Consider the following 26,435-nt stretch of genomic DNA (forward strand, 5'->3'; position numbering starts at 1 on the left):
TTTACAGAGGTCACAGGTCTGAAATCGGTCTCCCTGGACATATGCTTCCTTCTTCAAGACCACAGACTGATTTCAAGGCAGTCAGACGGTGCAGAAGGATGACTCACTTAAAAATGTACAATTTACACCACAAGATGCCTGCGGTACAGTAGTTAGAGATGCGGAAATGGATGTCAAGAAGGTAAGAAGTTACCACCCGGGGGCCTGTTAGTGTGCATGTACGTGTCATTTCGGTACATACTTTATTACCCACTAATGCACATCTATGAACCACCCACAATCCCAATGCATTTTGCACACAAATGGGAAATAAAATCGAAGAGATCAGATGGAAAAGCCACTAAACGCTACCTCCATCAAAATGATGATGATATTGACTGAATGCTCTCGGCACTTATTATATGTTCATAAAATACTTTAAATTCAAATATGCTTAATCCCAGCACCAGACCATTCAGAAATAGCCATTTGTTGGCAGAATCCGCTAATGCCACATTGGCCCTGTCCAAATGGCGCACTTTAGTGGCCTTAAATTGCGCGTGCTCGCTCAGTCTATAAGTCCGTACGGTGTCCCATCTATCACTTTTACGCTGCGAAGTGTGCTCATCAGCGCCCCCTTGGCACCCTTGATGGGGTCTTTGGCGAAGCCCGTACTGCAGCAGGCTTTGCGCACTTTACCAACCCAGAAGTCCTTGCAATCAGACCAATCAGACAACGGAAAGGAGAAGTTCACACTGATGGGCAACTTCTCTTCCTATTTCCGGTGTGATGCTTGAGTCTGTCCCAAAATACGACTCTGGTGCACCCTCTTGGACTCGCATTAAAGGTCCCTAGGGTCTGCACTACATGATGTCATCAAAGTGTGGACTCTGAGGAAGTCCATATGTCCGGAGTGTGCCATTTGGGACAGGGCCATTGATGTGTGCCAAGGTTTACAGCGCCCCCTAAAGCCCGATATATAGTCATTCGTAAACGCTACGTGGAAATATTTAACCTCGCCAAATATTTAACAGCGCATCAGTTCTACGTGGACCGCAAGCCCTGTGATTGGTCCACCAGAACCCCTCCCGTCAGGTAAAAAAACTGCGTCATAGGTATTTCCGTTTGCAACTGTGAAAACAAAGATGAGCCAAGTTGAGGAGTGATTTAACTCAAACTGCAACAAAGGTTACTGTTTATTTACTTCCATCATTGCTGGTCTTCTTAACAACAAGTTGCTGTTGTTTCTTCTTCGTTTGTGGGTTAACTTGTCAACCTTCTTCTTCTTTGACGGTCTGCGCTGCTACTGTGGTTACATGCATGGATACTGCCTACCAGTCTGCGCGTGTGTTTGCACATCGACATGGACAACGACGCAAAAGTAAATCAACCTAAACGGCTCGTTATAGTTCTGCGTAGGTCCTACGGCGTGGCGGTTTTCATTTATACTTTTGCGTTGACTTGCAAACACACGCGCAGACCGCTGGTAGGCAGTAACCACGCGTGTAACCCCAGTAGCAGCGCGACCGTCAAAGAAGGCGACGCCTAGGGTGGCCCTTCGTGCCAGTTCCGCCGGACACGTCCCGAACATGTTTTTGGTGCGTTCTCCGGAAGTCGCGTTGCTCGACCGCATACGTCATCGAGGTTCTCACATTTCAGTTAAAATACATTAGAAAATTAAGATTTATTTCTTTTAAGACATACAATCATTGTAGTTTCATTCTTACCTTAAAAAATGTAACGGTTGCTTTTCTGAAATTAAACCCGAAATATTAAACCTTGATGGCGTATGCGGTCGACCAACGCGACTTCCGGAGAAAGAATCCGAAAACAAGTTCGGGACATGTCCGGCGGAACTGGCACGAATGGCCACCCTATTACCAACCAACAAAGGAAGAAGAAACAGCAACTTGTTGTGTATAATATGAGAAGAGCAAGGATGGAAGTAAATAAATAGTGACTTTTGATGCAGTTTGAGTTAAATCACTCCTCAACTCGGCTCATCTTTATTTTCACCGTCACAACGTCAAACGGAAATACCTATGACACAGTTTTTTTAACCTGACGGGAGGGGTTCTGGTGGACCAATCACAGCGCTTGCGGTCCCTGTAGATCTGACGCGCTGTTTTTTTGTGGGGTGCACGCCAGGCTACACAGAGCTAAACACAGGCTATGGATAACCTACGGCGTAGCTACGGTGTAGAGCTTACGCACGACTATAAATCGGGCTTAAGCCGTCACGGCTATGCCGTAGGACCTACGCACAACTATAATGAGTCCTTAAGTTGTGGTTCAATTTCTTTATTATTACATTCTGACTTTCATTATTTGCAATAATCACTAGTTGCATCTTTTGTGATTTTGCAACTGTTTACTAAAGATACTCATCCAAAAAAGTGGATTTTTTTTCACCAAAAAGAGCTTTCATGCAGCAAAAGACAGTCAAATTACTTAAATACCAATGAAATGACTAAAGTGACATTTGTGAAAATAAGGCATTTCAATTACTGACTAATAACCTTTTCAATGCCATTAAAGTGAAATAAAATTTTTCCAAAAAAAAAATTCTGCTATTTTACCCTGTGTTTACGTACAAATATTCATAGAGAGTTATTTCATGTCAGTCTATTCTTGTGATGTAATATTTTTCTGATAACTCTGCCGCTAAATGGCACAATTTGAATGTGAATAGGGACTGATCGATGCTTTTAATGTGTAAGTGCCTGGCTATTATCCAGTTTAGGCTGCAAAGCCTTAGGCTAGCAACAGCTTTATTTATGTGAGGCAAATTTAAATGCAACCTCTAAAATATTCATACAAATTTCGTACAGACACGTGTAGACGATCTTGCTGTCTCATAATCTGCCATTTTGTTTTATAATATGATTGTTTGTGGTCACGAAGGTCATTGGTTGGGTTAATTGAATGCTATGTACTTGAATTAAGAGTATACAAAATACTATTCATCATCATTCACAATAATAAGGTCAGGATGCAATTTTTCAAAATTAAAGTAAAGTTACTACGTTTTAAGATTACAGATTTTCATTAAGTGCAAAACTTGCCTGTGCTCAAGGCCAGGAAATATTTCGTTTTAACAGACGAGATGTAGTTTTCCCCATCAAACTTTTCCAAAGTCAAGTGTCTTCTCTATGGCTGTTGTGTCCACACAAATTAAATGTGACAGACAGACAGACCAAGAGATGGAATGCATTTTTACTGACACTACACCACAGGGAAAGTCTTCGGGTCAGCCCTGTGCAGGCTTGTATAAATCAAAGTTGGTTTTGTTTGGCGAAGCCATCTTTCTCATCTCCTTCTGTAACCTAAGAATAGATGATATGTGATGGTGCTGAAAGATGTGGGGGCATCCACGGGGGTCGATACAGTTGCCTGGGGAGCTGCAGAAGAAAAACAGACCTATTTTGATGAGTGTGAGCAAATATTTCACAATATATATACATGGCAAGTTCAGTCAGCTGTCCTTGTGGCTACTCTGTATCAAAGTATATTGTTTTATCATATAAAAGCAGACAATGCAATTATATATTAATTATAAAAAAAGAAAATGTTAATTTTTTTTAACCCTTGTGGGTTGTTCAAATGAATTACCCTTTCAGGTTCGTGGTTAAAACGTCCACTAAATTAAACAGCTGTAAAATGTTTCAATTTTTTTGCATAACTCTGTTAATCAACCTCAGTACTGATCAAAACTACCAAATTTTTACAAAATTCCATGATTTTTGCCAAGTTGATAAGTGATGTCTCTGATTAGGGGGAAAACACACAAAATGACTGATTTTCAATATAAAAAGTGATTGTGAACTGGATATTCACAGTCTTGGGCATGTCAAAGATTGGTAAAAACATTGACTTTGATAATTTTTTTTTGTTTTTGTGCAGCATCAGATTAAACATTTTTAAAATTGACTTCCATTATAACGACATTTGCTTAATTGCAAAGCCATGACATCATATAATCATGCATTCTTGATTGTTGTTTGTTTTTCCTTTTGCAAAGAGGTAAAATTTGTCATTTTATCGGCAAAAGAGAAAATCCCAAGGAGATGTGGGTGTGGCTGGGAAAAAAACACAACTCTGAGGGGACTTCACATCCACATGGGAAAGAAGAAGTGTGGTGTTGGTAGCCTGAAGCAACCTTGCACTGCCCCGGTGCGGGCGGGTCAGACAAATGGGATCCATGGTCGGGTTTACAACCACAGTACCAATGGGCCCAATGTTGCAGAGGCAGAGCAGGAGGAGAGGACAGAGGAGGAAGAAAGGGATGTTGATGAACCCCAAGAAGAGAACTCAGTAGCACCCCCAAGAACGGAGTTGAGAAAAAGGGCCAGGAACTTAAAAAACCCACACAGAAGGAACAAAATCAAGTGGCCAAAGGCCAATGAGTTTGAGGAGTGGAGAAAGTTGGATGAACATCTGACTGGGCTACTGCAAAAAGCTCTGCGCGGGTCAGTGATAGCCAAGCTTAACCTGTTTGGGGAGATCCTGTATGAAGAATGCAGCAACAGGTTTGGCGAGGTGACTATCAAAGAAGCCTCAGTAAGATCAAAAGGCAGGAGAGAGAAAGAAATCGATGACCTGGTGATAAGCAGAAGGCAGCTCCGCAAGCGTTGGAGGAAGGCAGAAGAGCCTGAGAAGGAGGGTCTGAAAACCCTCTGGGATGAGATAAGACAACGTCTTGCTAACCTCAGGAGAGCAGAACGCATTAGAAGGCGGAGGAAAAGAAAGGAGAAGGAAAGATCCAGTTTCTTCAGAAACCCATTCCGGTATGCACGCAGCCTCCTTGAGGAGAAGACAAGCGGAATTCTGGATGTTTCCAAAGAAGAACTGCAGGAATACATCCACACTCAGTATAGTGACCCAGCAAGGAATAAACCCCTAGATTCACCAGGCTATGTGCCTAGACCTTCAGAACCATCAGCCCTGTTTGATGCATCACCACCAAAGTTCAGGGAGATCAAGCAGGTGATCCAGCGGGCAAGATCTGCTTCAGCACCAGGCCCGAATGGGATACCTTACAAACTGTATAAGCACTGCCCAGGAGTGCTGAAGCTGCTGTGGACCCTGATGAGAACCACATGGAATAAGCAGACCACACCATCCGAGTGGCAGAGGGCAGTGGCAGTCGCTATTCCCAAACAACAGAACGCTAAGACCATTGAGCAATTTAGAAGCATAGCTCTATTGAATGTGGAGGGGAAAATTTTCTTCTCTGTGATGGCAAGAAGAGTGACCACCTACCTCACAGAGAACAACTACATTAATACCAGTTGTCAGAAAGCCGGGATTCCAGGTTTCCCTGGCTGTGTAAAACATGCTTCCATGATTTGGGAACAGATCCAGACGGCTAAAAGGGAGAAGACTGATCTGCATGTCATATGGCTAGATCTAGCAAATGCCTATGGGTCAGTGCCACACCTGCTGATTGCCCACGCATTGGAATTCTTCTACATCCCAGACAACATCAGGACCATGATCATGAACTACTACCAGGAAATGTACATGTGCTTTGTACTGAAGAATGTCACTACTGGCTGGCAACAACTGGAAGTAGGGATCGCAATGGGATGTTCCATTTCTCCAATCCTCTTTGTGGCAGCATTTGAAGTGATCTTGATCGGGGCTAGGCAGGTGGTGGGTGGTGTCCGGCTGCCTGCAGGCCAGAGGCTCCCGCCCCTAAGGAGCTATATGGACGACATTACCTGCTTGTTACGAACTGCCCCATGTACAGTCAGGCTGCTTAAGAGGCTGGATGAGCTGATCACCTGGGCCAGAATGAAGTTCAAGCCGCAGAAGTCGAGGAGCCTCTCATTGAGAAAGGGGGAGAGAAATGACAGAGTCACCTTCACCATCAGCGGGGAAGACATCCCCCGCATCGCGGATCAGCCTATCCGAAGCTTGGGAAGACTGTACACATCTGGTCTCTCAGTCAAAGATATGGGGAAAATCATCCTTCAGCAGCTACTTGAAGGCCTGTCTAGGATCGACGCTAGCCAGTTACCTGGAAAGTACAAGGTGTGGTGTTATCACTTCACCCTGTACCCAAGAGTGATGTGGCCTCTGGAGCTGTGTGAGGTTACCTCATCAGCAGTAAGCCGGATGGAGGCAAAAGCCAATTCCTTCATCCGCAAATGGCTCGGCCTACCACGATGCTTTTCGGCTGCTGGTCTGTATGGATGTAATGCACTTCAGTTACCCCTAAAATCCATTACCTTGGGCTATAGGCAGGAGAAGGCAAGGCTGGTGATGGAATTAAGGGACTCCACCGACAGGACAGTGGCTGATGCAAATGCCAGAGTTGAGACTGGAAGGAAATGGAGGGCAAAGGAGGAGGTGCAGAAGGTGATTGGAAGATTACAACATCAGCAAATTGTGGGCATGGTCCAGACAGGGCAGGCAGGCCTTGGATGGAGCGAGCCACCAATTCTATGGTCCAAGGCAAGTAGGAAGGAGAGGAAGGACCTAGTGGTAGCAGAGGTCACCAGGATTGAGCAGGAGGAGCTCAGAGTAAGGTCTGTGACACAGGGGCAGCAGGGGCGATGGACAACGTGGGAGGGCATCGCAAGCCGAGCAATCAGCTGGGCAGAGTTCTGGAAACTGCCACAGGCTCGGCTCAGTTTCCTCATCAGGGCAACATACGACACCCTCCCGTGCCCAAAAAACCTCCACCAATGGCTTGGAACAGAACAATCCTGCGATCTCTGTGGGACTATCAACGCCTCACTCCAGCATGTTCTATCGGGCTGTAAAACAGCGCTGATACAAGGTCGGCTTAGATGGCGGCACGACCAAGTGCTCAGGAAGTTGGCAGAGGTGCTGGAGAAATGTCGGCAGGAGGCAAACCAGCAAAGTCCAACACAGAGCCGATCTAGGATCCACTTCCTCAGGCAGGGTGAATCCGCAAGGCATACCAGCAAGAGACCACCCGCCAAGTTATTAACATCAGGGGCGGAGTGGAAGATGGAAGTAGATCTGGGAAGGCAACTCCATTTCCCACAGGAGATATGCAGCACCAAATTAAGACCAGATGTGGTGCTGTGGTCTGTAGCTGTAAAGTCAGTGATACTGATCGAGCTGACAGTGCCATGGGAGGAGGGACTGGAAGCTGCATATGAGAGAAAGAAGGCAAAGTACACAGACTTGGTCGCGGAGTGTAGAGAAAGCGGATGGAGTGTGAGGTTGTACCCGGTGGAAGTGGGAGCCAGAGGCTTTGTGGGCAGATCAACATCATGCCTGCTCAGGGACCTGGGACAGCGAGGAGCCATACTGAGTAGATCCACTAAGGAGCTCTCTGAGGAAGCAGAGAAAGCAAGCCACTGGCTCTGGCTGAGACGACGAGACAAGGCTTGGGGAGTCAATTAGGCTTTGCTGCAGGGGGTGTCAGGGAGACGTCCCTGGTCACCGCCCCGCCACCAGGAGACGTACTGGGTCAAGGGGCGAAACGTTAATGAGTGGTGGTCCCCAGCTGAAGACCCTGCAGCAAAGCCATGTGGTATGCGGCCAGGTTTAGGCCTGCCTCAGGGAAGAGGACGCCCCTGCCATGCATAGTCCTCCAGGCACCGTAGGAGGTGCGACAGGCCTAAGGCCCAGCAGAAAGACCATCTCGCTGTAATGAATAATTGATCACCATGTGGCACCATTAAAAGGACACTCCACTCTTTTGAAAATATGCTAATTTTTCAGCTCGCCTAGAGTAAAAAATTAGATCTTTACCGTTTTGGAATCCATTCAGCTGATCTCTGGGTCTGGCGGTACCACTTTTAGCATAGCTTAGCATAATCCATTGAATCTGATTAGACCATTAGCATCGTGCTAAAAAAATAACCAAAAAGTTTCGGTATTTTTCCTATTTAAAACTTGACTCTCCTGTAGTTACATCGTTTACTAAGACTCATGGAAAATTAAAAGTTTTCTAGCGATTTTCTAGGCAGATATGGCTAGGAACTATACTCTCATTCTGGTGTAATAATCAAGGACTTTGCTGCTGTAACATGGCTGGAGGACCTACGCACAACTATAACGAGCCCTTAAGTTGTGGTTCAATTTCTTTATTTTTTCATTCTGACTTTCATTATTTGCAATGTCACCAGTTGCATCTTTTGTGTTATGCAAACGTTTACTAAAGATACTCATTCAAAAAAGTGTTTTTTTTCCCACCAAAAAGAGCTTTCATGCAGCAAAGGACAGTCAAATTTGTTAAATACCAATGAAATTACTAAAGTGACATTTGTGAAAATAAGGCATTTCAATTACTGACTAATAACCTTTTCATTGCCATTAAAGTGAAATTACATTTTTGCAAAAAAATTATTTTATGCTATTTTACCCTGTTTACGTACAAACATTCAAAGAGAGTTATTTCATGTCAGTCTATTCTTGTGATGTAATATTTTTCTGATAACTCTGCCGCTAAATGGCACAGTTTGAATGTGAATAGGGACTGATCGATGCTTTTAATGTGTAAGTGCCTGGCTATTATCCAGTTTAGGCTGCAAAGCCTTAGGTTGTCAACAGCTTTATTTATACAAGACAAATTTAAATGCAACCTCAAATATAACCTCAAATGCAAATATAGTTTCTTTAAATGGAACTATACTCTCATTCTGGCGTAATAATCAAGGACTTTGCTGATGTAACATGGCTGCAGCAGATGTAGTGATATTACGCATTGCCCGAAAATAGTCCCCTTGGCTACTTTCAATAGCAGAGGACTATTTTCAGGTGCTGCATAATGTCATTGCGCCTGCTGCAGCCATGTTGCGGCAGCAAAGTTCTTGATTATTACGACAGAATGAGAGTGTAGTTCCTAGCAATATCTGCCAAAAGAAACGCAAATTTTAATTTTCCGTCAGTCTTAGTATACTAGGGTGACCAGGCGTCCCGAAAAACTCGGGACAGGCACGAAATCTAAGCTGCTGTCTCGAATCCCAAATTCTGCTAATTGTCCCAAAAATTATGCTGAAGCAAAATCTTAATCCCAAATCCTGCTCTAATTTCCCCGAGAATTATACTGATGCAAAATCTTGAGTAGTTATTGTCTGATAAAACATGCGCGAGGAGTTTGAGTCATCCTGCAGCCAGCCCCCGCCGGCTGCTCATTGGCTGCAGCATCTTTGTTTTTTTATATGTAGGCACGCATTAAGATATGCACTGATAAGGCACGGGAGTGGCGGCCGCAGTTAAAGCTCCGCCGGCGTTGAGCTTCCACAACCTCGGTATAGGCTATAGATTGAGTGGGAATTTAAAGTTGTATTGTTTCTATTAATTTATCTTAGTCGTCTATATGCACAAAGACAATACAAGCTTTTTGTCCTCTATTTGTTTTATAGAGTAGATTAAGAGAGTGAAAGTTACAGCAGCCGCGAGGACATTGAAAGTGCAGGCAGTGACAGTTGGTCGCGTGAAGGAGTCAGATTGGTCGAAGGCAAAAAAACTACTTCTATAAGTATTATATAAATGTATATGCATATGTACTTATATTAATAAAAATATGATTGGTTCAGTAACTTCAGTTTGAAATTCATTGTCTTTAATAAGTACATTAAATAAAGAAAACTATTGGATGATCTTACTATTATTGTATGAAGTATAATACTTCTATATAAATTTATATGCATATGTACTTATTAATATGATCGGTTCAGTTTGAAATTCATTATCTTTTATTATTAAATAAAATAAATAAAACTTTTATTGGATGATCTGCAAGCCAGAAATTTTGCAATCAAAAAATTTTGTTATAATGGAAGTCAATGGGGCAAAAATAGCCACGAACAGCAAATAAGGAAGAAAAAAATGAATGCACAAAAACTTGATGCATTTTTTGTTTTTGCTGCACAAAAACTAAAAATGCATCAAAGTCAATGTTTTTGCCAATTTTTGACATGCCCAAGGTTAAAAAAAATCCAGTCCACAATCACTTTTTATATTGAAAATCTGTCATTTTCCCCCCAAAATCAGTGACATCACGTATGAACTTGGCAATTAAATAGTTAAAATCATGGAATTTTTGTTAACATTTGGTAGTTTTGATCAGTACCAATTGGTACTGAAAATGTTCAAAAAATTTCAAAAAATATTAATCTGATACATTTTTACAACCGTTTAATTTTGTGGATGTTTTTATCCACGGACAATCCAAAAGGGTAGTAAATTTGCCCACGGTATAGTGTTGAGGGTTCACAGCTGAAAGCATCCCCAACAATCCATAAGGGTTAAAGATAATAAAAAAACATCAGAAATATGTTCTTTGAAAGGTTTTGCTAATTATGTTTATAGTTTTTAAATTATTTGAATTCATTTTCTATCTAAAATGTATTTATATGTCAGAAAAAAAATCTAAATTCAAGAAACAAATCATTTAATTTTTTACCAAAAAGCGCCAATAAGCTCATACCCTGAAAGAAAAAGGCAAGGTGTTCAAAGCTAAATTGTCCACAAATATTTCCCTAGTTAATATATTCATGTGTTTTTTCCGCGCCTCTTTATTTTTCCTGCAATGCGAGCATCAATAATGGCATTCATCTCCTCATTTAGACATGCTGCCTGAGGCAGTCCGATAAACAGAAGGCATTTGCATAAATATGAAACACCTCTATGTTGGAGTGGCATGGGGTGATCTAATGAACCCTTTTTCTCCCGTGAAAGGAAAGAAAGAGATTGATTCCAAAATTAGACCGACAGGTTGTTCTCCATCACTTTGACGCAGGCTGTCACATAAAATGTTTCTTAAGTGCGTGCAATATATCGATTTTTCTCAAGCAGCCTTAGGTCTTTATCATTTATTTAATCTGGAAGAAACGTTCCAAGCGTATATATGTCTAGACTAGAAAATATAATCTCCATCAAAAGATTTTAAGGTGCGATGTATTAGCGATTTTGCTTTATTTAACCTCTTTCTGAAGTGAAACCATACAGTTGTGAGTGAAAACAATTCATATTTTGAGCTTATTTTGCAATCAATATGTCATATTTTTATTACAAATTATTAGGGTGAACTATTCCTTTAAAAGGTTCTTCTTGGTGGTAAACATGATTGTTAAGCTTACATGGAAGGAGATACGGAGACTTCAACCCTTCACGGATCATTCAACCCAAATCTCACCACTTGGAAATAGGCAGAGAGCACCTACAGATAACAGGTGCAAGTATAAAGAGTTTCAGAAGACGCTCTCTGTATAGCTGCCTTGCTCTGCGTCTCAGGTGTGATTGATAGCAACTGAAATTCTTTCTCAGGAGACACAAGAAGCTTCTTACTCTGCAATTGCACATCCATTGATCAAAGACCAGGCCAAACTTAATGCGTTTGCTGGGTGACGGTTGATCAAAGTGAAAACATCCCCACTCAAAATATCCCTGATGATGCAAAAAAGTCAAGATTGTTTTACACCGTAGACAAGAGTGCATTATAGCCTGAGTATGTGTTTTGTAAATTGTGCTTTAATAGATAAGACCACAATCCACTCGGATACTCCGTTAACACTCATTCGTTGCTTTCATAAGCCTTCGGGCTCTATCATACATCCGGCGCAATGCAGTGCAATGAGCGACGCAAGTGTCTTTTGCTAGTTTCAACCCTGCGCAATTATAATTTTCACGTTTAGCGCCACGTTGTTTGAAGAGCAAATGCATTTGCGCCCCCTTTTGCACCCATGGGCGTTCTGGTCTGAAAACGAGGTGTGTTCAGGCGCATTGTTGGCGCGTTGCTATTTTGAGGCAACTAAAATAGACTACGCCATTGACCAACAAAAACCAGCTCTAAAGTCTAAAGTCAATGACGCAAAATACTTTTGTTATTTAAAGAGCGCAGTAGTAATATGCGCCTATAAACGGGACGACAACGCGGGTTTGCTTATCACATACATGAATGCGCAGCAGCACAAAAATGCTTTTAAATATGTAAGATTAAAGGATTGAATGTAAAAGATTATGATTGGACATAAATGAGGACTAATTATGAGACGTTAGAAGGCGCAAAGGGCTGCTTCACCTGTAGCCTGGTAAGTAAATAAATGCTTTGCTTTAAACAAATGCATCTATTTTTAAATGTTTTTAAATGCTACCTTACGGATTTATTGTACATGATGACACTGTACCTGTGGATATGGTGAGATGAGAAACATTTTAAGTAATGCTTTGTAAAAATCCCATCGCGCTGTTCTAGTGCTGAAACGCTTCGGCTCTCCACGCGTTTGTAAATTCTTTATCTCTTCTTTGTATTTTTAGAGAACAAACCTTTTCTTGCATATTTGCAAATTATTTTATGATATCACATTGATTATGTAGGATGTCAATACATTTACAGCAATTAAACGCCTGCTATTTGTACTTCTACGACTAAAAAAAAGTCTTTAAAGGTTTTAATCCAAAAAATTTAAATGTCAATAAAAATGAAAACAACACATTTTTTAACATTATTCTTAAACTGGTGGTCTTCTTCCTCTGCTTAGTTTTTCAGTTTACAAAGTCCGTCATCTAAATAGTGATTAGACATAGCGCCAGCGCAACAGGCTTTTAACTCTTTCCCCGCCAGCGTTTTTAAAAAAAGTTGCCAGCCAGCGCCAGCATTTTTAATGATTTTCACAAAAGTTTAATGCCTTCAGAAAATGTACTTCTTTAAATATATAAACAAACAATATATCAGATGAAAGAACAGACCCTCTGCTTTCAAAAAAAAAAAAAATTTCATCCTACCTTCATTAGTTCTCTTGTAATCACCTCTCAAACATGGGTAGGTTTCTTCAAAAACACCCAATTTTGAGCAAAAAGCTGAGATAATTCAATTTTTGCGAAGGACTTTTGATAGAGATCAGATGCAGAGCGATCTTTAAAACATACACGGAGTTCTTTCTCTTTCACGTGAGGCACTACTTCCGGGTTGTATAAGTTGCGTTTTCTCTTAATTGACGAGATATCTCGTCAATGCTGGCGAAAGAGTTAAAGGGGATGAGAGATAAGACTCTCATTGGTTTATTGCACGTTACGCCCAAAAACACTCATTAGGAAAATATGAACAACCTTTTCGACCGTGCGCTCGGCACACAAACCATTTTTCTCGTTGTTAAATTAGCAAAAGTGGCATTGGACAAGCCCATTTAAACCGTGCACCGTGCGCTTTAGACAATGCGCTTAGATCATTAAATAGGGCCCTGAATCTTTTTTCCTGTTGCTCCTTCCTTTTGACTCATCTGCATAAAAAAGCCTTAGTAAGAGAAAAAGATCACACGTCATATACAGATTACAGATGAAATGAAAGTGAGCATAATAATGTGAATTACGCTGATGCCACAAAAATTTATATTCCAATAACCGGAGCATTAAAAGAAGAATAGATGGACCTTAAAGTATGGCAAGAAGCATAACGTACACCAAAGCTGAAGTTTATGTACTGTATGTTTGATAAGAGCCATTCAGGGACAGTCATCGCCGAGTAAATCATGTGTGAGAGGCATTTAAAACGTATCCTCCGTCGCTCAGAGTGGCCTAAAGTGGTTGACGCGTGGAGAAAGTCAGAAGTGGGGCGTTATCAGAACAGCTCGGTGGAGAAGTCAAGCAGCACTTACTTTCACCTTTAATCTTTCTCAAGCTTCATGTGTGTGTGTGTGTATGTGTGTTTGTTGGGTGGATCACTGTCAGCATTGCTACCTGGGGGAAATTGAATTAATCATGAGATGCTACGTGAGAATCAAAGACGCTCTCGGCATGTCAAGACTTTGTTACATGTTGTTGCGTTTTCCATGCCGTAGTCCAACAGTCCCACATGTGCTATAAGGACAAACGACATAGTTCTTCTCCTGTGCTCTTAGATGTCTTCATAAATATGAAATGCATATTCTGTTTTCGGTTCTGTAGTGATTCAGTGGCCCAAGGATATGAGGTAAAGCTCAACCTTTTTGTCCTCAAAGTTGACAGGGTTTAGTGGCGTTGACCGAGTTGATTTTATGTTCAAAGTCAGAGAAACGGAAGAGGTCAGACATTCACCCCCAGAGACCTTGAATGGACTGAATAGTTTTATGATTCACAGCATGGAAAAATACAGTTTTTTTTTTAAATAAACGAGTCCTTCATGCTTTTTGTTAGATGAATGAGTTTATTCAATGGAAAAGGCAGGTTTTTTTTTTTTAGTACTACAATACCCTAATACATATGACACTGAAGTATCTGAAAAATGTTCTATTAGATGATCGATGTGGCCAACCATCATGGTGTTGACCCTGTTTAAAAGCACATTTTTGTACACGATATTATAACTGCATGTCGCGTACACAGAAAAATCCATCTAGGACCCGTTTTTTAAACCCCTTTGTCCCTCTCTCTCTCATGTCTCTTTCTGTTAGACAGCTATGAGATTAAGGCTTTTGTATTGATAAATATTTAATTTTATCATTGTATTATGCATGTTGCCTAATGTGCTTTGTTTAATATAGTGATAGTGAGCACATATTTCACAATGCTCCTGATAAAACTGACCGATTCCAATGAAATGAATGTTTGCAGTTGACATCAGTATGTGCGCGTTTGTTTGTGTGTCGTCCCACTTCTCCTTAATCACTTGTTCAAGCATCTATTAAATCAATGGCCCGTCTGTGTCTCTGGCAGGGAGAGATTGATCTTCATGTGATGACCCACACTTGTTACGTCGCTCTCAGTCTTAATTATCACTGCCATTAGTCTCACATTGTTACTCTCGCACAGCAACACAAACGCACACACATGGTGGCTGCACCTTGAGTGGAGAGATTGGAACAAAAACTACAGTGTGCTACTTGGAAAGGTCACATGGACGAGTGCATAATCATGAATGTAAAGGTAAGCAGAATAAAACTGGTTATATGCATAGCTGCATGTATGTTTAATTTTTTTATCAAAAAATTAGATAATGATATTAACTGAATGCTCTCAGCAAGTATTGTACGTGCATGAAATATATTGGCTTCAAATCAGTTAAATCCCAGCCTGAGGTCATTCAGAAATACAGGTTTGTTGGCAGAATCCATTAAACGGCAAGTACATTTTTTAGCAAAGTCCTCTAAGGGGGTGTGTACACCAAAGCGTTTAAACCGGGTGTGCCTCATAAGTCTAGAAAAGTGAAGCCGCTGGCTCTTTGATCGCCCCCTGGTGGCTGGCTGCAGTACAATTCATAAACCCCGCCCTCTCCGTTCAAACGAATGGGACTCTGCTCTAAATAAAAAAATATTTACACTTCCAATAAAAGTTTCCGAAAGATGGTTTTGGTTCAGGTAGTTGATATCACGCTGAAATATGTTCAATTGGTTTTTTTTGTGATACGTTTTATTTTAGCTAATAATTTGATGCTATAGAAAGGGGGTGTGTTGTTATGATTGGCGTGGTTGAATTTGGCGAGCGATCGTTTGGGCGAAATTTGATACCGCGGCTCCGCCTCTGGCTCCACGGAAGATTCCTTCTCAGCATGCCTTGGCTCCAAACATGACGTTTTTACGTAACATGCCGGCGACCATGGTTGGACATTTTTGGCTTCAATTCATTACAACGGAGGGAGGCGACATCGCGTCGTCCATCTTTTTTTACAGTCTATGGTTTAAACATTGCTAAAAAGTCCAGATGGACACCAACTGTGGATCTTTGGCAGCTTTTTTTCAACAAAGTGCTTTGTTTGTTATGATAATTCTGTTTTGTTTATCAGTCGTTGTGCGATGCGCCAGTTGTTTGTTGTGGTGTTTGTCCCACCCCTCTTCTACTGTGATTGGACGACCAATGAAAAGTGACACTGAAGAGCTGAGCGTTTCACCCAAAGTTGAACATTTTTCAACTCTGGACACTAAGCGTGGAAAACGGCAGCTGCTGCTGTTTTTGTAATGTGTGACTTTCCATTGGAAACAATTAAAAACATGCGCCGTCCACAGACATAAACGCCTTGGTGTACACGGCCCTTTAGTATATGGAAGACGAATTTGACAAGCAAAATTTGGGTCCCTTCCCAGCAAGCAAAAACTAAGACGTTGAAATGATGACTAACTATAGACCCAATATAGTCTGGCTATGAGTAACCCACTTCTACCCTAAATAACCTTGAATTCGGTTACATGCCATTTTGTTAAAATGACTTGACGATGTATGATATTTTAAGTCAACAGGTGTTCAAGGTGTTTACTTTCATTTTTTCTAAACGTATACGTATTGTCTATTCTTGGGCTATGGTAGACGTCTATTAGACTTTCACTGACAGCCCAAATTTAGCCTTGTTTTAGCCAAAATTGTTTGTTGGGTTGTGAGTACTTGAATACAACCCGAATGCAGTAGTAACATGGATCACAGCGCCCCCTATTGTGTGGTTAATTTTCTTCATTTTTACATTCAGACTTTCATTATTTGCAGTGTTTAGTAGCAACTGCTTATGTCTTGTCCAAAGAAGTGGACTTTTTTAGAAGTGAAGGTTTTTGCACTTAGAGGGTTTTGCAGGGAAAGACAATCAAATTTGTTAAATACCAATAAAGTGACTAACTCTTTCCCCCAGTGTTTAAAAAATAATTACCAGCATTTTTTATGATTTTCACAAACGTTTAATGCCTTCTAGAAAATGTTTTTTCTTTAAATATATAAACATACAATATATCAAATGAAAGAACAGACCCTCTGTTTCAAACAAAAAAATTCCTTTTTATCACCTCTCAAATGTGGATAGGTTTTTTCAAAAATACAAAATGTTGAGCAAAAAGCTCAGATAATTGCATTTTTGTGAAGGACTTTTGATAAAGATCAGATTCAAAACCATCCTCAACACATACACAGAGTTTGAACTGTTTGCCCTAAGGGGATACTTCCAGGTTTTATAAGTTTGGTAGGAGCCACCTGGTGGATAATAGCAGAAATACAGATTGCCAGAAAAATTCGTCATTGGCAGGGAAGAGTTTTCTCTTAAAGCTGCGGTCGGCAAGATATTTTTGATCATATTTACTGAAACCGACACTATGCTCCAATAGAACAACATAAATTAGACTGTTTAAGAAAAAAACACGCCCTTTCTAGCTCCACCTAGAGCCTGTTATTTGGTTTGCAAAAATCCACCGCTCCCGGTTCATCTGGTCCAATAAGCGCAGGGCTGTGTAAAATCTGCCTTTCAATCACAGTTCCTGCATGCGCCACAGATCCCTCCTCACGCGCGTTACAATATCACATGCATCCGCCTGAAGTTCACAAGTGTGTTGGATTGACTGCAGCGTGATGGCGGAAAGAACATTCACTAACAAACTTCTGATTCCTCGGTTAACAACCAGAACTAGGAAAACAACAAATAAAAAGAAGGAAACAAAAATAGAAAGCGACAGTGCCCGTAATAAAACTAGGATCAATATCAGACCGGGATTTGAAAAGGTGGAGGAATCTATGAGATTTTCAAGTGTTCAAGCTGGATGCAGAGCTTGCCACATTTTTTCTGGACAGGTAATTGTGCTTTATCAACCATTGATTGTATTTCTGAGTGTTATGTAAGGAATCTAAGTATGCTTGCTAAGTATGTGTTCACAAAAATACTGGTGCACACGCACTGACGAGGACGAGCTCGAAGGGAGGTTGCTCGGTGGTAGTGTGGGAGGGGCATGAAAGTTGTAAACATTCAAAATCATCCCAATCCTCCAGAGTTGCCGACCGCAGCTTTAATTGAAGAGTTAACTCATCAATGGCGGGGAAAGAGCTAAAGTGGTAGGGCATTGCATTAGCAGTGCAAAGGTCATGGGTATCAATCCCAGGGAACGATAAATGTGAACCGTGAATGCACCATACATTTATTTGGATTAAAGGATCTGCCAAATGCGTAAATGTTTTGAATTGTACATTTTCTTTGGGCTTTCCTAAAACATAATTTTTTCCAGGTTAACTCAGTCTGTCTTAACCTTATTCACACTGGATGTAGTGGTGGAGTTAGAGATGAGTCTTCAATTTTCCTTATTCTAATAATTGTACGCTTTTATGTGATTTACATTGTACAAATTAGCCACCTTGTAAAATTATTACGAATTCCTTTGAGATCAGGCTGAATCACCTGCATTTTTGCTCACCTGCCTGTGAAGGGTAAAGAGAGAGAGAAAAAAGGGCTGGTAAAAGAGAGAGAAAGAGAGAGAGAGAGACAGAGATAGAGAGAGACTGTATGTGTGGCAGGGCTGGAGACATTGAGTGGCTGCTGTAAGTGGATGTAACAACCTGCTGCTGAGAGAAATGAAAGCTCTGGTGTGGTTTGGGGCGGCTCTTCTCCAATGAGGGGGAAATAACCCCTGCCTTCTCTCATGTAATATTAAATAAGTCTCCTACCACTCCTCTCTCCTCCCCTCCACTTTCTTGTAGGGCATGTAGAGAGGGCAACATTCCCACTCCCTCACGTCTTTTTATGTCAGCTCTCTCTCTCTTTTTTTCTCTCTCTCTTTCTCTCTCCCTGAGTGTGCAAAAAGAGTTCGGGCAGTAGCTACGTCAGCGAGCGAAGCTGTGGAACTCACATGTGTTTGTCTCTCTCTCACTCTCTCTCTCTCGCTCCCTCATCTTTCTATCACAGACTCCAGCTCATGCCTCTACTCTCCCTGGACTCTACGGCTGTGTGGCACATCCTGGTGCACTTACACGCTGGACGAAGGACCTCATCTCTCTTCTCTCACCATCTGCACTCTGCTCCTCAAACAGCAGCAGTCCACAGCACAAAACAAGGAGATAAGAAGGAAATAGTGGAAGCAGAGCATGGAAGAACAGAAGAACATCTGAGGAGAAAGTACAGTGTGGAAGTCTGTTTGGAACTGTTTGGAAAGTACAAGAGGAGAGCGCCAGGAAGTAGATGGATGGAAAAGAAGATGAAAGTGTTATAAAAAAACATTGTTGAAGGAATGAAAGCTCAGCCATACTTTATATAAATAGGACACAGCTGGGTCTTGCAGACGATATCAACCACAGAGGAAGAAGGATATTAAATTCTCTATCAAGATGTACACCTCCAATGAGATAAAATAGCCGGTGAAAAGAAAAAGAGCAAACCCCTTAGGGAGATCAAGAGTCTTTGGCGCGCAGCCCTGGCGACCCACATGCCCATCGAATTTGTCTGCAAAATCAAGTTTGCAGAGGGCGACGAAGCCCCAACGGAAGGCGGCAATACCGGGATGCTAGATGAAGGCCTGCGGCGGCAAAAAGGTGGCATGGCTGATCTGGCGTCATTCGCTAGCTCCTCCTCCTTACACGGTCTGGCACAGGTACTGGGGAGCTCGGGCTCTGGACGCATGAGTTTAAGACAGACACTGTGGGCGCTGGCTCTGTTGGTCTCCATCAGCCTATTTCTATACCAAGCTACATGGAGTGCGGCCACCTATCTAGAGCGCCCCCACCTGGCAGCGCTGAAAGAAGAGGCCCGCCGTGAGCTCACCTTCCCCGCCGTCACGCTCTGCAACGTCAACCGCTTTCGCTTTTCTGCACTCACCGATGCAGACATCTACCACTTGGCTAATCTCACCGGCCTGCCACCAAAAAGCCGCAAAGGACACCGGCCGAGTGAGCTCCAGTACCCGCCCCCTAACATGCTTGACATTTTCCAGAGGACGGGGCACCAGCTTGAAGATATGCTGAAGAGTTGCAACTTTAGCGGGCAGAACTGCTCATCTGAAGACTTCAGTGTGGTGAGTAGCACAGGGGTGTAGTTTAGTTAGCTGTCTAGGGCAGAGGTTGGTCATTGGAAATTATAATAAGGACATTTTTTTAGTTAGTGATTTGGTTTGACAACCTTTTATAAGGCTCTCTGAAAGTCTGTGTGGGAAAGGAAATTAAGCCCTATGTGCTACAAAACAGTGCAGTTATCTCAGCCACAATTCTCTCTCTATCATTTTATCCTCCAGCTACGTCACAGTCTGTCCCATCTGATGCTTATTTTGGTCAGAGAGATGAAAAATTTAGGGGATGGACAAGAGACATGGTTCCTGCATTAGCTCAATCTTTTTTCAGCAGACAAGTCTCCAAAGAAAGTCTCCTATACTTTGACATTTTTGGGCTTGTCATGATGGTGTAATCTTCCTTAGACTTGCAGTTGCTGCAAGAGGATTTGATAAATCAAAAACATCAGCTATCTTTTCATCTCAATTCTAGTCTTGTGACTAATACTTTTTTTAATCTGTTCCTTGGGTAAGTAACACTTTTTTTTATGAGACTTTATGAGATTCAGAAGTGACAGGCTGGTTGTATATATAGTAGATAAAGTAGTTTTCTAGTGTGCATGCTATAATGCATACAAAAATAAATTATTAGTGTGTGTTCTCTGGAATTGAACCAATGACCTATGTGTTGCAAACACAATGGGCGTCATGCATTTTTTTGGGGGCACAGTGTGAAGGCTCACGGAAATTACATTTCTTTTCAATTGCACTTTCATTTCTAATAATCTGAACACCCCTGGTTTCATGCAAAAACCTCCAAAATGAAAGTGTTGACTAACTTTCATATCAAATACTATTTAATCAGAATAATGACATATTAGTATCATATTTACATCTGAAACGGCATGTTTTATTTATTTAAGTTTTAATAAATTACTTGTTTAATTGTGTCATTAATGCATTTTGCGCAACAACTGCATTATCCTATAAAATTAATGTAATTTTAAAACCATTTAGTATATAAACAATGAAAATGACATAAGCTATAGCCACGTGGTTGATTTTAATGTTCAATAATGATTTTAAAATTTGTAGATAAAATTATTAGAGGAACGCATTATTGCATCAAATTTTAACTCATATGAGCATGTGTGATTCCGTGCCCCCATGAACTCTAGCGAACTTTGGCGTTGTACCAAGAAGATGAATCTAGAAATCGACTAATATAACGTCGAGACGTTCACATTTTAAACTATACATTTTCTACACAGAGGAGGTTAACTGCACATTACCATACTGGGGTTTGGAAATGTTGTGAGCGTTTCTTACACTTTTTAATTCCTCAGATAGCAAAATACAGCACCAACAGCAAAGAGCCCGTGAGCGTGTTCAGGCGCTTATGCTGCATTTACACCAACCGCGGTAGAGGCGTGAAGCGCGAGTGATTTTAATGTTAAGTCAATGTGAAGACGCGTTGACGCGCGTCTGGAGGTCCCACGGCGCATTTCCGCCTCATTCGCGTGTCTAGCTCACGCGAAAGGGGCGAATTGACGCCTGACGCCCGAGTTGAAAAATTTGAACTTTGCCGGAATTTCGCGCCCCGTTAACCAATCAGGAGCCTGCTTGCTGCTGTGGAGGCAGCCCCGCCCTGAGTCACTCATTCAACCTGAAGGAACGCTTGATATTGTCCGTAAGCAGTCACCCGGAGCTACAACAAGTTCTTATTTCTATAGAGACAGGAATAAAAAGGACCTCGCTTGCAAGAGTGTCAGTGAGGTCATCGGGCAACCTGGTAAGTTGTAAAAGACATTTCACTTTTGAGTCATGTGACGTTTATCGACCTGCGCTGTTTATTTCCCCCTATAGGAAGGTTACCAAATACAAACCGGTAACTCTCTATATAAATGCAAAATCCACATCAGTCATCTTGCAAACAGACAACCGGATAGCACTTGCCCCTCCCACAAGAAGCGGATTTTGCCTCGGACGCGCGTCAAATGCTTGCTTTTTCCGCGCGTCTACTCCGCTCTACACGCGCGAATGCATTCAAAGTGTTCAAACGGCAAACTAGGCGCGGTAGAGGCGATTTTGATGGCTTAAACGTGGTTGGTGTAAACGCACCATTATGACGTCTGCGACTGCGCTGTCTGCAGCGCCTGCAGCTAGAATAAAGTAATGTAACACGATCAAAATGGCGAAAATTTTAGAAAAGTGACAAGGACGCAGCATAGAATTGATTATATTGTGCATATTAAACAGATTAAAAGACAAATAACAGATTAATGGATGCTTCTTTGATTTTGAGGTTGCATGCAAAATCCATTTGGCTAAAAAAAACAAGGGGGGACGTGCCCCCTCAGTTTGAATAGGCATGACGCCTCTGGTTCTAAGACTACTCTAACACTAAATCTCAAGTGCTTTTTATGTTTTTATGGTATTTCGCTAGTCTCTTTTGGCACACAGTTTTATGCAGTTGTTGACAGTCTGTCCAGTGATTGATATGTGACCTGACTTGCTATAGTTAAAATCTATATAAGGCAGCTAGCTCAAGTAAAAAAACTCTTGATGGTAAATAATGTAATACACTGCTACCCTTGTTACTGTTTTAGAACTTTAGTAGACCATAATTGGCATCACATCAAAGACTTACGCATTACCCCTTTGTAATTACCCATTAAATGGGGTTTTTATGATATATGATTTTTAAAATAATATTTTATTATTCATTGAATAGTCAAAATGAATATTATAAGTAAACCAGTTTGAGTGTCACTGAATACTAATTTGCATTTTCATTTCATTTCCAATCACATCAGAGCAGATGAATGTTTTTAGGCAGCCAGGAGAGTTCAGGTGCAAAGATTGCAACATCCTGTTTGTCTGAGATAAATGTAAATGCTATTTTTGGCATGCGAGGAACACAGCAGTAATCATTTCTGTAAATATAATGATCACACAACGACCTTAGGGACACAAGAATAAACAAACACGTAGAGGTCAATGGATCAGCACGTCATTCCCCCGTCCTTTACCACAGTATTGATTTTATATGCTTGATTTTCCACAATAAAGTGCATAGATTAGCGAAACGCACGGGAGACATTAATTCTGAACTCTTCGGCACTGGATAGATGCCAGTGGATAGGTCTGTTCTGTCACTCAAGGGATTTAACTAATCACTCACACATATTTACACTGCAAACACATCTGCTCACCATAAACCGACATAACACACTCCGATGCAAATAGATCAAGACTCAGCATAAATCAGATTTTATACAAAAAAATCTAAAAATTGCACATATACAGAAAAACTGACATGCACACAAATAAACTACAAGTACTGTATAGATGACAAATATATGGTATTAAACCTTAAATCTATCCTTGTTTTCCCCTTCAACCTCTCCATATATGACTTTATACCTAATGTATTCTTTTTAAATGAAGGAAAAGGTAATCAAATTCCCTCAGCAGTGATATGTCAGCAGCAGTCTCACACTGTGGATGACTAATATGTACTCAGTGGGTGATGTAAGGCGCTTGGCTTATATAGAGAGCTACAGTTAAATTAGCCAGTCCAAACATTAATACACGAGAAATACCAGACTGAGATATTTCATTAGGTTTAATTTACGCTATTCAAGAAACTATACAGATTTCCGTGTAATGAATTTAGTTACACCTCATGTTATATTTACATTGCATGGTGTACGGTTCATTCATACAGGAGGGCTTCTGATTTGCTTTTAGGGAATGTGAATCATTCCTGGCATTGACGTCACAAAAGTAAAATGAGTTGAGCTGCTTTTATCTTAGGCTTTGGCTCTTTGTTGTTGTTTTTTTTCACTGTTGGCCATAACTCTTATCATTTTCCTTGTAGATGTTATTACAGATGCTACATATTGCAGTGTAATAGTTTGACTCTTCAAGTTCACAAAAATAAAGCCAAACACTATATAAGCTTATACTACTTTAATATTTGAAAATTGCCAATTATGCACATATTGTTTTATTTCTGGATTTAACAACTCCAGCTTATTGTGATATGATCAAGGGGGGTGTATACATTAAGTGTTTATACAAATACCAAATTAAATAATATTAGTTTGGTAACACTTTACAATAATGTTTCTAACACTGATAAATGCATTGGCTTAACTAAAAATGAGCAATATGTTTTGCTAATACTATACTGCAAAAAAATTGCCAAAAAATTCCTAATTTTTTTTATGATGTTATGTTACAGATTTGTAACATACAAAGTTTTTCTTTCAATGCAGCGTGAATATAAATGCTTTAAAAAAATATTTATTTTTAAAATATATTTTAAAATATGCCAAAAAAAATTACATTTAAAATAAATTTTTGTAAACATATTTAAAAATATATTTCAGATATCATCATATATATTTTTTGTATATTTTTGAAATATATTTAAAATTATATTTAAAAATCAGTGGTGTAGTGGTGTCTGGAGAAGTGGGTATACTCTTAATTTATGCCCCCAGGAGAAGTGGGTATATCCCATGCCATCAAAAAAAGAGGTGGGTATACTCCGTATACCCTGAACTACACCACTGTTGAAAATTTATATATATTTAATATATATAAATATATATATATTTTGTCACATGGGATGTTAATGCCTTACATTTCTTCATGTTCATTAAAATATGTTGACAACTTTTGATTTTATACATGTATTTAGTATTGTTCATTGTTATATTGTGCTAGCTATTCTATTAACTCATGTTAACAAAAACATCTATAGAATTACCATATTCAAAAGCATGCAATATTTATTATTCAAAAGTGATTGCTAGCATTTCTTAATATTCAAAGGGCTTATTTTTTTATGAATGCATCATGGCACGTTCACAACAACAGATTGAAGTTAAAAAAAATAGTATACAAAAATAATATGGCCTGTGAATTGGCGTCTGTGTTTGCTATGTAAATTCATAATTAGTTTTAAATTGGAGCTCTAACAGCATAAAATGCATGAACACACAGAGGGTTACTCACCTATTATTTAGCTTGCGTGTTCCCCGGTGTTGTCCCCTAACAGAATGTATAGATTGAAGGCATTGTACATTGAAGATAAAGGTGCTTGTTAATATATAAATGTGATAAACTATTATTTTACACAATGGCCATGCTTGCCATGCCACAATTTTGCCACAAATATGGCACTTAAAGCCATTATTTACTAGTTATGACAATGTTAAATATTATGCCTTTGTCAGACTGCCTTCAAGCTACACATTTTTTACCAGTATGTGTGGGAATTGAACCAAGGGCCTTTGTGTTGCTGACACAATTCACATGAACAAAAACATTACAATTCTTGAAACACTCTGTTATGTTTGTATGAATATTTGTAAAAATTCAGGCACAAATATTGCCAAAAGTGTACACGCACAAATTTGAACAGTCTGAAACGTTCACTTTTATAGATTGCGCAACCATGATCCAAACTTTTATGTTATAAAACTTTAAATCATTGTTTGCACCTACCGTATACCGAAGTTTGAATGTGGTTACACGCCTGTCAATTCCTCATTATTTTCAGACTACTAATAAGAGTTTTGTTTGCTCTTTGATGGAAGAACTGAAGCTTAAATGCCACATTTCAAATTTCTTTCCTCTAGTTACAATTTTACTGATGTGATGCCTCTTTAATTTGACAAGCATTTTTTTCTGTGTTTTTCACGCCACCCTATTTCTATTTGGGAAGTCTTATCTCTGTACACTTAAACAGTTTATCCTTAAATGTATTCATATGAATCGTGAAGCTTGAAAAAAACATACCTTTTTATTTGAGTTTTCATGCATTTTAAAAGAGCAACTTATGGGGACTTTTATAGCCATTTAATGACAAAACATGGTTTTTACTCATTGTAATCTATACATTGTTTATGCACACCGAGCGCTCTATATACTGTATCTGTTGATGATATGACTAAAGATTACTGGTGCTTTGACTTTTTGTCTTTTTTTGGTTTAGCCAGAACTATAGGATTCAGGTTTATGGCATTATGGTGTTATTTCTGCATTAAACCTGATTTTACCTTTTGTTCAGATCCCTTTCTTGCTCACAATGTGACAAACATCCTAAATTCTTTATACAGGTCCCTATCCAGGATAACAGTTATATTACTGAATTCAGTGTACAAATATCCACAATAACTTAGATCCTTTATGCACACTTGAGATAGCTGAAGGAAAGGAACCATTCCCATAAAAAGATTTGATTTAGTTATCATGCAAAAGCCTCTCTCTCCATCTTCATAAAAACAGATTTAAATTTGAGAACGAAAGACTCAATCACAACATATCCAGAAAGATGGAGCAATAAAGCATAAATCCATAAGAGGTTAAACACCAGCCTGTTTGTAAAAATGCCTGCGGTATAACTTTAATAGAAACATAATTGAGATCATATAATGGTCATTGTCATTCCATCACATTGTGAGCGTGGTTGTGGAAATACATAATGACAATACACAAAACATCAGCATGAAAAGACTACAACTCTGTGACTGGCTTTACAAAGTGTGTTTAATTTTGGATCCCCCTAAGAGTGTATCAATGGTTGTAGAACAGGAAAACAGTGAATCCCCAATCCCATATCCATGTGTCTTGGATTTAGGAATTATGATGATGTCCGCTGCCTGGTGTTCACAGATCCTGATGACTTCAAAGCCAAGATCAGTAAAGCAACAGGATTTGGGGATTACAGGCGTGCATTAAAATCAGTTGTGTGTTTGAAGTTGCGTTAGTATGAATGCGATGTCTCAGATTACTCAGCAACATGCAAATTGTGTGGCATCAAGA

At 40.2% G+C, this 26,435-nt stretch overlaps 1 protein-coding gene across 1 annotated transcript in view; it reads left to right on the top strand.

Annotated features, from left to right (window-relative positions):
* Positions 1-18,435: 18,435 nt before the first annotated feature.
* asic4b (acid-sensing (proton-gated) ion channel family member 4b) overlaps positions 18,436-26,435 on the top strand; it is a 33,389-nt gene continuing 25,389 nt past the window's right edge. The window contains exon 1 of the mRNA XM_055212990.2: positions 18,436-19,625. Within this exon, the coding sequence (XP_055068965.1) occupies positions 19,041-19,625 (585 nt within the window). The 5' untranslated portion in view covers positions 18,436-19,040. The remainder of the gene's footprint in view (positions 19,626-26,435) is intronic.

Source organism: Misgurnus anguillicaudatus, chromosome 8 (genome assembly GCF_027580225.2).
Source record: "Misgurnus anguillicaudatus chromosome 8, ASM2758022v2, whole genome shotgun sequence".
NCBI lineage: Eukaryota > Metazoa > Chordata > Actinopteri > Cypriniformes > Cobitidae > Misgurnus > Misgurnus anguillicaudatus.